The 18,297-nt window shown below is 40.8% G+C and overlaps 2 protein-coding genes across 5 annotated transcripts in view; one reads left to right on the forward strand and one right to left on the reverse strand.

The window, feature by feature from the left end:
- The window catches only part of PAICS (phosphoribosylaminoimidazole carboxylase and phosphoribosylaminoimidazolesuccinocarboxamide synthase), a 51,977-nt gene that overhangs the window by 13,675 nt on the left and 20,005 nt on the right, over window positions 1–18,297 (reverse strand). For all 4 annotated transcript variants that reach the window (XM_060109215.1, XM_060109196.1, XM_060109204.1 and 1 more), the window contains 3 exons: window positions 16,801–16,867; window positions 12,103–12,300; window positions 5,630–5,808 (listed from right to left, as the gene is read on the reverse strand). In XM_060109215.1, coding sequence (XP_059965198.1) covers window positions 5,630–5,808; window positions 12,103–12,300; window positions 16,801–16,867 — 444 coding nt within the window. The remainder of the gene's footprint in view (window positions 1–5,629; window positions 5,809–12,102; window positions 12,301–16,800; window positions 16,868–18,297) is intronic.
- PPAT (phosphoribosyl pyrophosphate amidotransferase) overlaps window positions 17,512–18,297 on the forward strand; it is a 37,664-nt gene continuing 36,878 nt past the window's right edge. Inside the window, exon 1 of the mRNA XM_060109229.1 lies at window positions 17,512–17,820. Coding sequence (XP_059965212.1) covers window positions 17,693–17,820 — 128 coding nt within the window. The 5' untranslated portion in view covers window positions 17,512–17,692. The remainder of the gene's footprint in view (window positions 17,821–18,297) is intronic.

Consider the following 18,297-nt stretch of genomic DNA (forward strand, 5'->3'; position numbering starts at 1 on the left):
GATTTTTTAATGATGGCCATTCTGACTGGTGTGAGGTGATACCTCATTGTAGTTTTGATTTGCATTTCTCTAATGATTAGTGATGATGAACATCTTTTCACGTGTTTATTGGAAATCTGTATATCTTCTTTGGAGAAATGTGTTTAGGTCTTCTGCCCATTTTTGGATTGGGTTGTTTGTTTTTTTGATATTGAGCTGCATGAGCTGCTTGTATATTTTGGAGATTAATCCCTTGTCAGTTGCTTTGTTTGCAAATATTTTCTCCCATTCTGAGGGTTGTCTTTTCATCTTGTATATGGTTTCCTTGGCTGTGCAAAAGCTTTTAAGTTTCATTAGGTCCCATCTGTTTATTTTTGTTTTTATTTCCATTACTCTAGGAGGTGGGTAAAAAAGGATCTTGCTGTGATTTATGTCATAGAGTGTTCTGCCTATGTTTTCCTCTAAGAGTTTGATAGTTTTTGGCCTTACATTTAGGTCTTTAATCCATTTTGAGCTTATTTTTGTGTATGGTGTTAGAGAGTGATCTAATCTCATACTTCTTCGTATACCTGTCCAGTTTGCCCAGCACCACTTATTGAAGAGGCTCTCTTTTCTCCACTGTATATTCTTCCCTCCTTTATCAAAAATAAAGTGACCATATGTGCATGGGTTTATCTCTGGGCTTTCTATCCTGTTCCATTGATCTGTATCTCTGTTTTTGTGCCAGTACCATACTGTCTTATTACTGTACCTTTGTAGTATAGTCTAAAGTCAGGGAGCCTGATTCCTCCAGCTCCATTTTTCTTTCTCAAGATTGCTTTGGCTATTCAGAGTCTTTTGTGTTTCCATACAAATTGTGAAATTTTTTGTTCTAGTTCTGTGAAAAATGCCAGTGGTAGTTTGATAGGGATTGCATTGAATCTGTAGATTGCTTTGGGTAGTAGAGTCATTTTCACAATGTTGATTCTTCCAATCCAAGAACATGGTATATCTCTCCATCTGCTTGTATCATCTTTAATTTCTTTCAACAGTGTCTTATAGTTTTCGGTATACAGGTCTTTTTTTTTTTTTTTTTTTTTTTTTGCAGTACTTGGGCCTCTCACTGTTGTGGCCTCTCCCATCGCGGAGCACAGGCTCCGGACGTGCAGGCTCAGCGGCCATGGCTCACGGGCCCAGCCGCTCCGTGGCATGTGGGATCCTCCCGGACCGGGGCATGAACCCGTGTCCCCTGCATCAGCAGGTGGACTCTCAACCGCTGCACCACCAGGGAAGTCCTATACAGGTCTTTTGTGTCCTGAGGTAGGTTTATTCCTAGGTATTTTATTCTTTTTGTTGCAATGGTAAATGGGAGTGTTTCCTTAATTTCTCTTTCAGATTTTTCATCATCAGTGTATATGAATGCAAGAGATTTCTGAGCATTAATTTTGTATCCTGCAACATTACCAAATTCATTGATTAGCTCTAGTAGTTTTCTGGTGACATCTTTAGGATTCTCTATGTATACTATCAGGTCATCTGTAAACAGTGACAGTTTTACTTCCTCTTTTCTGATTTGGATTCCTTTTATTTCTTTTTCTTCTCTGATTGCTGCGGCTAAAACTTCCAAAATTACGTTGAATAACAGTGGTGAGAGTGGGCAACTTTGTCTTGTTCCTGATCTTAGTGGAAAGGGCTTCAGTTTTTCACCATTGAGAACGATGTTTGTTGTGGGTTTTTCATATATGGCCTTTATTATGTTGAGGAAAGTTCCCTCTATGCCTACTTTCTGTAGGGCTTTTATCATAAATGGGTGTTGAATTTTGTCAAAAACTTTTTCTCCATCTATTGAGATCATCACATAGTTTTCATACGTCAGTTTGTTAATATGGTGTATCACATTGATTGGTTTGCATATATTGAAGAAACCTTGCATTCCTGGGATAAACTCCACTTATCACGGTGTATGATCCTTTTAATATGCTGTTGGATTTTGTTTGCTAGTACTTTGTTGAGGATTTTTGCATCTATGTTCATCAGTGATATTGGCTCGTAGTTTTCTTTTTTTGTGACATCTTTGTCTGGTTTTGGTATCAAGGTGATGGTAGCCTTGTAGAATGAGTTTGGGAGTGTTCCTCACTTTGCTATATTTAGGAAGAGTCTGAGAAGGATAGGTGTAGCTCTTCTCTAAATGTTTGATGGTATTCACCTGTGAAGACATCTGGTCCTGGGCTTTTGTTTGTTGGAAGATTTTTAATAACAGTCTCAATTTCAGTGTCTGTTTTTGGTCTGTTTATATTTTCTATTTCTTTCTGGTTCAGTCTTGGAAGGTTGTGTTTTTCTAAGTATTTCTCCATTTCTTCCAGATTGTCCATTTTACTGGCATATAGTTGCTTGTAGTAATCTCTCATGATCCTTTGTACTTCTGCAGTGTCAGTTGTTAGTTCTCCTTTTTCATTTCTAGTTTTGTTGATTTGAGTCTTCTCCCCCTTTTTTTTTTTTGATGAGTCTGGCTGAAGGTTTATCAATTTTGTTTATCTTCTCAAAGAACCAGCTTTTAGTTTTATTGATTTTTGCTATCATTTCCTCCATTTCTTTTCATTTATTTCTGATCTGATCTTTATGATTTCTTTCCTTCTGCTAACTTTGGAGTTTTTTTTATTCTTCTTTCTCTAATTGCTTTACGTGTAAGGTTAGGTTGTTTGAGATATTTCTTGTTTCTTCAGGTAGGATTGTATTGTTATAAACTTCCCTCTTAGAACTGCTTTTGCTGCATCCCATAGGTTTTGGGTTGTCGTGTTTTCATTATCATTTGTTTCTAGGTATTTTTTGATTTCCTCTTTGATTTCTGCAGTGAACTCTTGGTTATTTAGTAGTGTATTTTTTAGCCTCCATGTTCTTGTATTTTTTCACAGTTTTTTTCCTGTAATTGATATCTAGTCTCAGCATTGTGGTTGGAAAAGATATTTGATATGATTTCAATTTTCTTAATCTTACCAAGGCTTGATTTGTGACCCAAGATATCATCTATCCTGGAGAATGTTCCATAAGCACTTGAGAAGAAAGTGTATTCTGTTATTTTTGGATGGAATGTCCTGTAAATATCAACTAAGTCCATCCTGTTTAATGTGTCATTTAAAGCATGTGTTTCCTTATTTATTCTCATTTTGGTTGATCTGTCCATTGGTGAAAGTGGGGTGTTAAATTCCACCACTATTATTGTGTTACTGTCGATTTTCCCTTTTATGGCTGTTACCATTTGCCTCATGTATTGAGATGCTCTTATGTTGGGTACATAAATATTTACAACTGTTATATCTTCTTCTTGGATTGATCCCTTGATCATTCTGTAGTGTCCTTCTTTGTCTCTTGTAATAGTCTTTAAAGTCTATTTTTGTCTGATATGAGATTTGCTACTCTAGCTTTCTTTTGATTTCAATTGCATGGAATATCTTTTTCCATCCCCTCACTTTCAGTCTGTATGTGTCCATAGGTCTGAAGTGGGTCTCTTGTAGACAGCATAAATACGGGTCTTGTTTTTGTATCAATTCAGCCAGTCTATGTCTTTTGGTTGGACCATTTAATCCATTTACTTTTAAGGTGATTATTGATATGTATGTTCCTATTACTATTTTCTTAATGTTTTGGTTTTGTTATTGTAGGTCTTTTCCTTCTCTTGTGTTTCCTGTCTAGAGAAGTTCCTTTAGCATTTGTTGTAAAGCTGGTTTGGTGGTGCTGAATTCTCTTAGCTTTTGCTTGTCCGTAAAGGTTTCAATTTCTCTGTCAAATCTGAATGAGATCCTTGCCGGGTAGAGTAACCTTGGTTGTAGGTTTTTCCCTATCATCACTTTAAATATGTCCTGCTACTCCCTTCTGGCTTGCAGTTTCTGCTGAAAAATCAGCTGTTACCCTTATGGGGATTCCCTTGTATGTTATTTGTTGCTTTTCCCTTGCTGCTTTTAATGTTTTTTCTTTGTATTTAATTTCTGATAGTTTGATTAATGTGTCTTGGCATGTTTCTCCTTGGATTTATCCTATATGGGACTCTGCACTTCCTAGACTTGATTGACTATTTCCTTTCCCATATTAGGGAAGTTTTCAACTATAATCGCTTCAAATATTTTTGCAGTCCCTTTTTTTCCCTATTCTTCTTCTGGTACCCCTGTAATTCGAATCTTGGTGCGTTTAATGTTGTTCCAGAGGTGTCTCAGATGGTCCTCAATTCTTTTCATTCTTTTTTCTTTATTCTGCTCTGCAGTAGTTAATTCCACTATTTTATCTTCCAGGTCACTTATCCCATCTTTTGCCTCAGTTATTTTGGTATTGATTCCTTCTAGAGAATTTTTAATTTCATTTACTGTGTTGTTCATCATTGTTTGTTTGCTCTTTAGTTCTTCTAGGTCCTTGTTAAACATTTCTTGCATTTCCTCCATTCTATTTCCAAGATTTTAGATCATCTTTACAATCATTACTTTGTATTCTTTTTCAGGTAGACTGCCTATTTCCTCTTCATTTGTTTGGTCTGGTGGGTTTTACCTTGTTCCTTCATGTGCTGCATATTTCTCTGTCTTCTCATTTTGCTTAACTTACTGTGTTTGGGGTCTCCTTTTCGCAGGCTGCACATTCATAGTTCCTGTTGTTTTTGGTGTCTGCCCCCAGTGGGTAAGGTTTGTTCAGTGGGTTGTGTAGGCTTCCTGGTGGAGGGGACTAGTGCCTGTGTGCTGTTGGATGAGGCTGGATCTTGTTTTTCTAGTGGGCAGGACTGTGTCTGGTGTTGTGTTTTGGGGTGTCTGTGAACTTATTATGATTTTAGGCAGCCTCTCTGCTAATGGGTGGGGTTGTGTTCTTGTCTTGCTAGTTGTTTGGCATGGGCTGCCCAGCACTGGAGCTTGCTGGTCGTTGAGTGGAGCAGGGTCTTAACACTGAGACAGGGATCTCTGGGAGAGCTCTCACTGATTGGTGGGGCCAGGTCTCTGGTGGTCCAATGTCCTGAACTCGGCTCTCTTACCTCAGAGGCTCAGGCCTGACACCTGGCCGGAGCACCACAACCCTGTCAGCTACACGACTGTAGAAAACAGTAATTTTTTCTTTAATCTTTCTATTGGTTTTCCTTTTAGAAAACAGGCAGTTCAATCTCGTTATGTGAAGGCCTCACTCTGGCTTCACCTAATAGGGTTCAAAGAGTACAGGTGATTTGGATCTGGTTCTTGTGTTCATCTTCTTTTTTTCACCCAGGCTTCCCACCAACCTGTTCCTGGGAATTCCCTGGCTGTCCAGTGGTTAGGACTCCAAGCTTTCACTGCCGAGGGCACACCGTCAATCCCTGGTTGGGGAACTAAGATCCCACAACCCGCCTCGAAAAACAATAAACACCTTTTCCTGAGGACAAAGTGTCACTCCATGCTTCTGGGAAAGGCTCTCCCAGTGACTCGTAACTGCTAATTTTAATCTGTTCATTTTGTTAGTCATGTTGGTCCAAAATAAGATAAGCAGATTTTCAAAGGTTTTCTTTTAAAAATCTGAATTATCATTGCTAATTAAAGTGTACATTTTGGACAAATATTTCTGGAATGACAACTGTAGTATCAAAAGATTTGACAATATTTAAATCTTTTGACTTTGTAATAAACTTGTTGCTATGTTATAGTAAGACAGGGAGGTATAAAATAATTACCTTGAAAAACATCTCTACTTTAGGTGGGTAGAACTTATATCCTTCCTTGACACCAGGATTTCTTTTGAGAAAAGAACCAGTTGCTATTCTTCTACAAACCCATTCAATTGGAATCATTTCACACTTAGGTGCAATGAAAGCTGTCTCTCCACATTTTCTGGCGAAAGCAGTTTTGATACCTACAGATTGATGACAAAAAGAAAAAAAAGCATTAAAATTGTATTTCAAAAGGGAGATCTGAGGCATAATAAAACTCTACCCTTTACAAAAAACAAAACAAAAAGCCTATGTAGCCAAATGCATTACCCTTAAATAGCACTATCAAAAACAAATGTAATTTTTTTAAAAAAGGCAGACGTAGGAAAAAAAAGTATTAATATGGCTTTCTTCTGCTTATCAAAATATTCAGGTATATTTCATGTTAATGTTGCAAGGCAAGCTGGATCAAAAAATTTGAGTCCCAATGTTTTTACCATCATTCATCTGTTCAAAAAATACTATATCCTCTGCCACTGTGCACCTAACTTTGTACAAGGCACATGACTAAGTGGCACGAAATTATCTCTATATCAGATCTGGTGGCAGAATTCTCATTCTATGGTCCAGGATTATATGGACCTTGTAAAATGTTAATCTATTTATCATAATCAGATACAGCCCTAAATTCTGGACAGCCTTTTTCTCTCAATATTTAAAGCAAAGAGTCCTTGAAAAAAGCATTCAACAGGTAGCAGCAGGAACATGGAGGCCAATTTGGCCAAAAGCAAAGAAAATATTTGCCCGTCCTCTGTTCACTCTTACGCAAGCTGTCACTGGAAAACTAAGATAAAGAGCTAGTTTATGTGGCGGCCTTGGAAAATAACCACCTCTCTTATAGTAGTTACAATGTATTATAAGCTCTATGATCCCGCAATTCCACTCTAAGTATATACACAAAAGAACTGAAAGCAAGGTATCAAACAGATATTTGTACACCAATGTTCACAGTATCATTATTAAAAATAGCCAAAAAGGGGGAAATAACCCAAGTGTCTAACAACAGATGAATGCAGTGGACAAAATGTAGTTTACACACAATGAATTACTATTCAGTCACAAAAAGGAGGGAATTCTGATATATGCTACAGCATGATGAATGATTCATGAAAGCATTATGCTGAGTGAAATAAAGGTGAAAATTGTATAATTCCACTTATATGAGGTACCTAAAACAGGCAAATTCATAGCGACAGAAAGTAGAATAGAGGTTATCAGGGGAGAGTTATTGTTTAATGGGTCAGAGGTTCTGTCTGAAATGATGAAAAAGTTCCGGAAGTTGATAGTGGTGATGGTTGCACAACATTGTCAGTGTACCTGAACGCCACTGAAGTGTACACTTAAAAATGGTTAACATAGTAAATTTTATGTGTGTATATTTTACCACAATTTTGCAAGACCTACTTTAGGTTAGGCATTATAAATTTATTTTCTTTTTGCTTAATCCTCATAGCACCTGATAAGGTATGATGTTCATCCAAAGAAACAGATAACAACGCTGAGACACAGAGACACAGGATTTATGTCAGCTAGTACTAGGTAAAGCAGGGTTTCTAACCCACACTGTCTGAACTCTTTAAGCTGCTCACTTAACCACTATGCTATACTGCCTCTCCTAGACGTGTTATTACATCATAGCACTAATGTGAATTAAAGTATCTCCTGGAAACCTGCATGGGTTTAACATAATAATGCTAATCTTCGGGCTACAATATTAGTACCTCCAATCCCCGTCTAAACCTCTAATAAGATCAAATTTTTCTTATCAGGAAAGGAATGAAGATCTTTGATCTTATGTATGTATCTATCTATCTATGTACATATGTATGTATCCATATGTAAAGGGAACCTACATTTATGGAAACCCTGCATCATGCTGAGTGTTTTATTTATTTATTTTAAAATATTTATTTTAAAATATTTATTTATTTATTTTGGCTGCACCGGGTCTTAGTTGCAGCACACGGGATCTTTAGCTGCGGCATGCAAACTCTTAGTTGCAGTATGCGTGTGGGATCTAGTTCCCTGACCAGGGATAGAACCCAGGTCACCTGCATTGGGAGCATGGAGTCTTAGCCATTGGACTACCAGGGAAGTCCCCGAAGTGTTTTACATATTATCTCATTTAACCATACATAAAATTTTTGAGGTAGCTGTTATTATTCACATTTTACAGTGAAAGAAGTAGAGGCTCACAGCAGTTAAGTAACTTAATAAGTTAGGTCATGCTGCCAATCCGTAATGGAGCCTGGACCTGAAATGCACTATCCAGTTTTTAAACCTGTACTGTTTTCTCCACATTCCCTCTGGGTTCGACCAGGAAGATGCAATTAAAACAGGGAAAAGAATAAATTGTGGACTTCCCTGGGGGCGCAGTGGTTAAGAATCCAGCTGCCAATGCAGGGTACATGGGTTCAAGCCCTGGTCTGGGAAGATTCCACATGCCGCTGAGCAACTAAGCCCGTGCATCACAACTACTGAAGCCCACACACCTAGAGCTCGTGCTCCACAAGAGAAGCCACCGCAATGAGCAGCCTGCTCACCGCAATGAAGAGTAGCCCCCACTTGCCTCAACTAGAGAAAGCCCTTGGGCAGCAACAAAGACCCAATGCAGCCAAAAATAAATAAATTTATAAATAAATAAATAAATAAATGATATGCTGCACGAACAGCAACTCTGGGAAAGAATGTTAAAAGTGTCAATATTTAGGCCATTTTAACCTTTAATGAATAATTGGGCTCATGGGCAGGCAGATGATTTAAATCAATCCTTAACTGGAGGTGGTAAGTACATGTCTGGGTTTAAGAGCTCTTCTTTTTTAGGTTTGTTACCTAGTAGTCATATTTGCTCAGCTGTCTATCAAGCTTGATAGACTAGTATCCAAATCTATTGTTCAAATATACACAAGTTATTGTTACTCAGAGGAAAGTCCTCCCCTATACCTAAGGGAATCAAAACCACAGAATCAACTTATGGTAATGATCTTGTACATTAAAAAAAAAAATTGCTACTAAGAAAAAAGAGAGATTCAGTTTAGATGATATAATGATTGCTTCTAATATAGGTGTTAATCATTAAAGCAAATTGCATGGCTTCATACGGTGAGAAAAAGAAATCCTCCCATTAGTCTCAGTTGTTTACAAAATTCAAAACTCCTATCAAGACTACTAAGAAAATGTAAATGTCATTTCACATTCTGAATTACAATGGCCAAGTATGACAGCGCTGGAGCCATCCCTCTATTAAGGTTGCCCAGCTCCCCACCTGTGGTTTAACAACTGCCAAGACTGTTAATCATATCACTACTATCACACCAAAACGTAATCATAGAGCATTTCTGTGCAGGAGGGAACTGAAACTTAAAAGGTTAAATTTTGATATTTTAGTAATGAGACTAAATTCAGGAACTTTAGGTACAGCATGTATAATACAGTCTTTTATAGTTTGCTCATGAGTGACAAAGAGAAAACTAGAATTGTGATTTACCGATTCTCATTCTGGTGCTTTTTCCATTTGAATTTCTAGAAATATCTTAATTTGGAATATATGCCTGTTTATAAAGAAAGCAGTTTTATTTTACATTTTTAATAAACTTATTTATTATTTTTTTAATTTTAATTTTAGTTTTGGCTGTATTGGGTCTTCGTTGCTGTACGCAGGCTTTCTCTAGTCGCAACGAGCAGGGGCTACTCTTCATTGTGGTGCACGGGCTTCTCATTGCGGTGGCTTCTCTTGTTGTGGAGCATGGGCTCTAGGTGCGTGGGTTTTAGTAGTTGTGGCTCGCAGGCTCTAGAGCACAGGCTCAGTAGTTGTGGTGTACGGGCTTAGTTGCTCCATGGCATGTGGGATCTTCCCGGACCAGGACTCGAACCCATGTCCCCTGCATTGGCAGGTGGATTCTTAACCACTGCATCACCAGGGAAGCCCCAAGAAAGCAGTTTTAAATAGACCACTGATGGTCAACTAGACATAGCACTTAACTACTAGCAAGTAAAAATTATATAAGGCTTAACAGAACTCTTAATCCATACCCTAAAACTAATCATCTGTTTAAGAATTTTTAAAACCTTAGATTTTCCACAGTATATAAAACCTGGAAAACACCTTTCAGCATTTCTTGTGAACCAAGTAAGTTTTAGCTATGTTAAGTGTGCCAAATAGATGATTGCTGGAGTACTTCACGTGGATGACCAACCTTCCCAGCTGCATGCAGGACTTTGAGAGTCAAAACTGGATCACCCTAATTCACCTGTCCTTAAGCCCTGGCAAGTACACTGAATAGGTGCCTTATTAAATAAGCAAATAAAAACTTGGGCCTGTACTTATCCCCCATCACTTAAATGCATATATATAATCCCATAGATGGGTACAATTACTACGGGGACATAGAAGCTAGTTGTATTGTTAACAGCTTATAGTGTCTAGTAACTATAAACCATTTTAATGTGTATGGGGAGGAGATAACTTGTGAGGTTAAAAAATGGGGCACTTGGGGCTTCCCTGGTGGCGCCAATGGTTGAGCGTCCGCCTGCCGATGCAGGGGACACGGGTTCGTGCCCCAGTCTGGGAGGGTCCCACATGCCACGGAGCGGCTGGGCCCGTGAGCCATGGCCGCTGAGCCTGCGCATCCAGAGCCTGTGCTCCACAGCGGGAGAGGCCACAACAGTGAGAGGCCGGCGTACCGCAAAAAAAAAAAAAAAAAATGGAGCACTTATTTGTACTGCAAAAGAAACCTAATATTAGTTTGATGCCGTCTCTAGAAATCTACTCAGTCATTGGGAAACCACCAATCAAGGAGGCCTTGAAGTAAAAATCCTGGGTTGTATTACTTATGAACTGAGGGAGGTGCTTTAAATTTACAGCAATATTTTCACCCTCAATGCATAGAGGGATTTATGATATGGATGACAATTTAGGTTGTCAAGTAAACGTATTTTTTACACATTAATTAAAAATGTGAAACAAGGTACTCTGGAAGAGGCAAAATTACTCAAGTACCTATTCTGTATTGACGGAATGGGTTTAACTTGAATTACCTTGTTATTTTGTGGAAGGCAGATCTATCTTCACTGGAAACAAAGGTATTAAATTCCCCTTTGGATTTAAGAAAGAGTAACTAATTAATTTTAATTACTAATAATTAAGATTAATGCTTACTGGAAAATCTAAGAAATGTGAGGGCAACTGGGAATATTGGAAGTAAAAGGAGACAATGATATTAAACTGTAAAATTAGAACTGGAATGAAAAAGAACAAAGCTTTTACTTTACAGATAAGGAACTGGAGGCTTCACACGTTGAATGATCCAAGGCACAGGGTCTCTTACACTGTAGGCAAAGAGCTCAAATCTTTTGCTGGCTGAGATTTTATACACTACAGACCAATCAGCTTTTGCCTGAATCCCTGCAGAAAAACCGTTATCCTAATTTCCCTTCTTTCACTCCAAACACCCTCCACAGAATGTTTTGATCTGAATTTCATCTTTTGAATAGATTTCTCTATTGGAAATCATCTTCATTCAGTTTTAGAGCAGGAGGTAACACTGCAGATCTTGATCTAGTCCAAATCTCTCACTTGGGGAATGGCAGGATGAGAAGGCATGGTTGCAGTCTTCAATTACTTTTTAGGGCTTTCAAGTAGAAGAGGGATTTGAAGTTCTGTATAATCTCCAATGGGTGGAGCAAATTTATATAGAATTTTAGGGACTAAATTTCAATTCGTTAGAGCTGCCAAACACCAGAATGTGCTTCTTTCACAGGTTAAGTTCCTTAAGTTCCTTCATGCTTCATGAAAGCCTCTCCTAAGATTTCCTAGCAGAGGAAAGTTGCAGAAATACATGCCAGACAAAGACTGTAGCAAACTGCTAAGATTCCTTTTTTTTTTTTTTTTTTTTTTTTGCAGTACGCGGGCCTCTAACTGTTGTGGCCTCTCCTGTTGTGGAGCACAGGCTCCGGACACGCAGGCTCAGCTGCCATGGCTCACGGGCCTAGCCGCTCCGCGGCATGTGGGATCTTCCCAAACCGGGGCACGAACCCATGTCCCCTGCATCGGCAGGCGGACTCTCAACCACTGTGCCATCAGGGAAGCCCTAAGATTCCTTTTAACTTACTGAATGATACCACTTAAGTACTTCCAAACCAAGTAAAGTGTTACAGTGAAATTTAAGTTTCTGGTTTAATTTAAATAAGTTTAGCATGTGAGACATCCCCAAACATGTTGTTAAACCAGATAATGCCATCTCCCCATTAAAGAGATCAGAGTGGTACAGGAGGCTGTAGGGGGAGTCACTTACCTACTTCCTATAACAACTGAAAAAAAAAAATCAACTGGTTATCAACAATTATTTACCCCAATACTGTCATTTCCCAATGAAAAGGACCAGTATGTATACGTGAGAAAGAACATGAAGGGGGAGGCTACTGGGAGAGCCACTCACCTGCTTCCTGTAACAGCTGAAAAATATAACTGGTAATTTTATTTGAGATTGCAGCTTTTCCTTCAAGGTGATTCTTTCTGGCTGCATTTCCTGCTGTAATCTGGTCCTTGGACTGCAGGAGGACTTTTCCTGGACTATCCAACAATTCATAGACTTCTTTTGTTTTACCCTCATAGAGTTTTTTACCAATCTTCAGTACTGTGGAAATAAAACAGAAACATCGGATTTCAGGAAGTTTCGTAGAGAAGATAATTTAGAAGACTAAATTGTCTAGAACGATGAATCAGTGAACATAGCATAATTAAATAATTTTAATAAAAATGAACTCATCTGCATAGAACCTTACACTCTACAATTTTCAATGCATCATCACATTTCATTCATAAAATTTTGTGATGAATTTTAATTATGTAAATAATTATATAGATTAGGAAACTAAGTATCAAAAAGTAGAGGTCACACAGTTAAGAAATAGCAGAGCCAGAAAAAACCATGTCTTCCAACATCTAATGCTGTGTCGTGCTCTTTTCGCTATCAACCTGCCTCTCTCACAGCAGAACTGAAGTAGAATTAGTTAAAATACATTAAAATTAATGCAACAACATGAGTAGTTTCATATATGTTCTCACAATACAATAACTAAACTAGCTTGCAGGGAAAAAAATGCTGTATTTTTCCCATCTTCTGCTTTCCATGGCAGGCAAAATGGGAAAGTTCAGCCAGATATGTTTCTTGATTTCAAGTTAATGTGCAGGAGGGGGCACCTCCACCCACTGAAGTTAGCCCATTTGGAAGCATCCCCCATCCCTGATCCCCTCTCCTCACTAACAGCTACAGAAAACTGTGAAAAGTAAGGACAAGAGAATCCAATTTTGATCCAGGTCATCACACCTAAAGAAAAGTAGACTTGGGTCATTAGAAAGAATGATTTCGATGAAGATCAGAGATAATAGACATTTAAGGACTTAAAATTTCCAAGAGGAGAAATCACCTCTCATTCTCCCAGAACATCAACTCATTCTCAGTATCTGCATTTTTTAGTGTCCATGTGCCAGGTACTAGGGATGTACCAGTAAACCGAGTTCCTGCTCTCAAGTGACTGGAGTCTGAGGGAAGCTGAAATTAAACATCATAATAAGTATAATGTGAGAAATACAGACTATGGGATCACAGGTTCATAGCAGGATCACTTAACCTAACCTCTGATGTCTAGAGGTCAAAGAAGGAAGTCTAGAACAAAGTGAGGATTAGGCTGAGATCTGAGGAATAGTCAAAATTTAGCTGGAAGACGGCAAGGGGTCAAGACCAGGGGATGAAAGAGCACCTGGCAGAACTTCAGTATGTTTGGAGCACTGTGTGTGTGTACATTGCTGTTGGGTGTGAAGGGGTGGGGAGTGGGATGGGGTAGCAGCTAAGGAGTAGAAAGGGAAGGCAGGAGATAAGCCTGAGGAATTGGGCAGGGGTCACATCACCAATTAATGAAGGTAACGATTAAACAGAACAGATACAATTCAGTTTAATAGTTGCCACTGCAGGGTACCTAATTCAGTTTAATAGTTGCCACTGCAGGGCACCTAATTCAGAGGATGAATTCCCATCCTCTAACTGTAATGTCTTGATTCACTGACAAGGTTTAAAAGGTCCTTCCAAGAATGGAGTCCCAGCTCAAGGCTCCAAATTCAGATTTCTCTATTCCCTTCCTTGAACTCCAACTTTGTAACTGAATCTCTATATCCTCCTCTCAGGCTTCTAACACGCTCTTCCCTAGGCCTGAAACACTGTTTCCTTCCCTTCCATTTCACTACTCACCCTTGGGGTCTCACAAGCCATGGTGATTGAGTTTACACTTTATCCTAGGAACAACTATAAAGCTTTTAAGTACTTCAGTAAAATGACAGAGTTTCTATATTAGAAAGACCATTATGGCTGCTGTGTGGAGAATGAAATGAGGAAGGGGTGGGTGGAAGAAAACTAGAGACTGAGAGACCACTTACGATGCTGTGGCAGCAATCCAGGCAAGAAATGTCCTGGTCTAAAGAAAAAGCAGTTGGGTAAGACTCAAGATATTTAAAAGGTAAAAGTTTTTATAATAATTGATTCAATATGGGGGATAAAAGAAGGGAAAGTTAAGATGTTGCCTGGGTTAGAAAATTTATACCTACTGCTCCTCTCTCTCAATTTATTTGAAGTGGTATGTACGTATGTATGTATTTGTTTATTTACATATGGCCTCGCCGTGCGGCTTGTGGGATCTTATTTCCCCAACCAGGGATCGAACCTGTGCCCCCTGCAATGGAAGCAAGGAGTCCTAACCACTGGACCGCCAGGGAATTCCCTGAATTGGTATTTATTACTTAATTTTTAAACAGGGTAGGAATTTCAACTAATGGATAGAAATAACATAACATTATAGGAGACATTTGCTATAAGTGCCAAAATGCCTGCTACAAATTCATAGATGAATTCAGAAGATATCAATGAGGACTGAGAATAATTCATAGAGCTGACATTTAAGAGTATTGAAAAGTACAGAATTTCCACAAAGAGGTAAGAACATCTAGGACTGTGCTGTCCAATAAGGTAGTCACTAGCCACATGTGGCTATGAAACACTTGAAACGTGGCTACTCCAAATTGAGATGATGTAAGTTAAGCATAAAATACACAGTGAATTTCAATATGAAAAAAAGGTTTGCAAAAATCACAATTTTTTATATTGATTACATGTTGAAATGATACTACTTTGGATATATTGGGTTAAATAATATATATAAAAAATCATTTCACCTGTTTCTTTTTACTTTTAAAAATGTGGCTACTAGAAAACAAAGTTACATATAGTGTCACATTATATTTTTCTTTTTTTTTTTTTTAGTTTCTGCTTTATAACAAAGTGAATCAGTTATACATATACATCTGTTCCCATATGCCTTCCCTCTTGCGTCTCCCTCCCTCCCACCCTCCCTATCCCACCCCTCCAGGCGGTCACAAAGCACCGAGCTGATCTCCCTGTGCTATGCGGCTGCTTCCCACTAGCTATCTACCTTACATTTGGTAGTGTATATATGTCCATGCCTCTCTCTCGCTTTGTCACAGCTTACCCTTCCCCCTCCCCATATCCTCAAGTCCATTCTCAAGTAGGTCTGTGTCTTTATTCCTGTTTTACCCCTAGGTTCTTCATGACATTTTTTTTCTTAAATTCCATATATATGTGTTAGCATACGGTATTTGTCTTTCTCTTTCTGACTTACTTCACTCTGTATGACCGACTCTAGGTCGATCCACCTCAATACAAATAGCTCAATTTCGTTTCTTTTTATGGCTGATTAATATTCCATTGTATATATGTGCCACATCTTCTTTATCCATTCATCCGATGATGGACACTTAGGTTGTTTCCATCTCCGGGCTATTGTGAATAGAGCTGCAAAGAACACTTTGGTACATGTCTCTTTTTGAATTATATATATAGTGTCACATTATATTTCTATTAGACAGCACTGTTCTAGAAGAAACAGCAAGAACAAACATAGAGAAGAGTAAACTTGGTGAATTAACCTGCCTGGAATGTAGGCTTAGGATTCATAAGAGAGAAAAACCTAAGTAAGGGTTGAAGAGGTAGGAAGGAAGCAGTATGCAGGATGTGAATGAAAGGTTCTTCAGAATGGATTTCAATAGCTTTCGCATTGCCAGAGAACATTTTTGGGCAATGAAGTGCCATTTAGAAACCATAAAAGTGAAAATTTGGAAAAATTAACCTGCCAAAAAAAAAATGCAAGATGGAAGGAAGTGGAAGAGCAAAGATTTTAGAGATCTGTCAGTTTAGAGGTATGGCAGGGAAAATTCTGGTCTAATGCATTGATTTTATGGAGTTGTTACTTGTTATCAGGACCATTTTGTTTAGTCTATAGTTTTTAACCTAAATTTAATTTTTCTATGTGGAAGAGAATGTAGTGACCGGACAACACAAGAAATTTGGTTCACCGTAAGTTTAGAAATAGAGTATGGGGGCTGGGGGACAACGTTTTACAGTAAAAATAGCACAAACAATCTTTCCTGAGGATCCTAATCACGAGTGGCCAAAATGATTATATAAATATGTAATATAATAAGTGCAAAGTGAAGGAAGGAAATTTTTCCCTGGTGTTTTTGTAACTCTCCAAAGCCATCACTGGCATAAAAAGGCTAAACACACACACAAAATCTGCACAGAAAATAGCAAATTTTTCAGAAGGTTCAATTATTAACTTTCTGGAATAGCAGGTTATTATTAGCCTCACAGGAAAAAGCAAGACTTTGGTTTCAAGAGTCAACACTAGATGCTCCTGCGATTGTTTTGCAACATCTACTGATTGCAAACGCGATTTCCAAGCACCTCTCCAACCCCTGGCCATTTCTCTTCCTAATGACCCTTTGCGCCTTTTCCCCATCCCAGAAGCAGTTCTGGATGTTTCAGAAAGTTCGGAGGCCTGGGAGTGCTTTGTTTCCGACGCACCGCTCGGAAGCGCCTGGGCCACGTGCCCGCTAGCCCAGTGGCCTAGCGGGGCGGGTGCAGGGAGACCGGGTTCTGCCCGGGGAAGGCTGCCGTCGGGGCCGCGGAGCGCGCACGTGACGGCGTGAACCCTCGAGCTCAAGGCAGAGAGGCAGGAAGACCGTGGATGGCAGGGAGTCCCAAGTCCTGGGGACGCCTGTTACTCACCCTCGGTTGTCGCCATTATCCGGAGTGGTCTGGAAGCAGCAGCAGCTCTAGGAAGAGAGGCAGGAGTCTGGAAAAGAGGAGTGATCAGAGAGGCTCACGGGGCGGGGAAGGGAGGCACGGCCGATAGACACGCCCCCGCCAGGGCCGCGTAACCCAGAGTGCCCCCTCGCGGTCTCTTCGAGCACCACCGCGGTGACGGAACCTCGGGGGTCTCTGCGGATCGAGAGAACTTGGACTCTGGGAGCTAGCGCCTCCCGCAAGGCTTCCCGCCGCGCAGGCGCAGCGACGCGGATCGTACCCCGCCCTGCGCGGGCGCAGTTCCAGGAAAGAGGAAAAGTGGCGCGCACTGGCGGCCCCTCCCCACCCTACAGCAGCTCGCTGACTTGGCCCCCTCCTCGGCAGCGAGAGTGGCTCAGAGGTTGGAGCATACCAAGTAGTGACGGCCTGGGGGAAAGCATGTGGAGAGGGACATACAAAATTTACATCCTCTAGGACAGAAATGACGTTAACCCCGCTAGTCTCATCATCTCAGTCTTGGGTGTTGGAAAATAACGGAGATTTCCACGTGCAGAAAAATGATCTTCCCCCAGGCCTCCGGTGGAGGGCTAGCTCCACCCCCACAGGGCCTTTGACTCCGCCCCTCAGCCGCGGAGCCTCTCCCTCCGTCCTCGCTCATTGGGGGGCCTGTAGGGGCGGGGAAGGGTGGCGGTGGGCGAGCTAATCACTCTCACAGGGAAAGCACGCGCCGCCGCAGTAGCGAGGGTCGAGCCGCTGGTTAGGAAGCGGCTGCAGCTGGTCTGAGCTTTTGAGGCTTACAGGCCGAACGAACAACTGGTTGGTGCTTAGACCCCTGCCGCAGAGGCGGGTCCCTCCACGTGCTTTCGGCGGCGACATGGAGCTGGAGGAGTTGGGGATCCGAGAGGAATGTGGCGTGTTCGGATGCATCGCCTCAGGAGAGTGGCCCACGCAGCTAGATGTGCCGCATGTGATCACTCTGGGACTCGTGGGGCTGCAGCACCGGTGAGCGACTGGGTGAGGGGTGGGGATGGCGGCGCGTGTGCTTCTCCATCTGCCCGAGCCGCTTCCCGCGGCCGGAGTTGGCGATCTCGCTGGCGCTTGAGGACCGGAGGCCGGATCTCTCTCTTACCTGAACGGGTACCTGCCTGTGGCGTCCACCGATTGCCAAGGAGTGCGCGGGGGCTACCTTGCCTCCCTGGATTTCAGCCTGTTCCCCGCAACTCTTCGTGCTCTTTAGGGGCTCTCCCCTCTCTTCTGGTGTCGTGCACCCCTCCTTGGTCTGGCCAGTTTATAAGGCTCCGATTCGCTTGGACTAGCCCAGTCGGGGTTCTTTCTTGACTGCTTGCGGGTTTTAATCTCCCAGAGCCTGGAGCTGTTCTTGTGATAGGCTTGTGTGGGGTGACTGCTGGTCCAGGACCTACAATACACCTTGAGGTTTCGCGCGGAGCCTGCAGCCACCACAAGCTTTTGTTTGCAAGG

Source organism: Mesoplodon densirostris, chromosome 1 (genome assembly GCF_025265405.1).
Source record: "Mesoplodon densirostris isolate mMesDen1 chromosome 1, mMesDen1 primary haplotype, whole genome shotgun sequence".
Classification (NCBI taxonomy): Eukaryota; Metazoa; Chordata; class Mammalia; order Artiodactyla; family Ziphiidae; genus Mesoplodon; species Mesoplodon densirostris.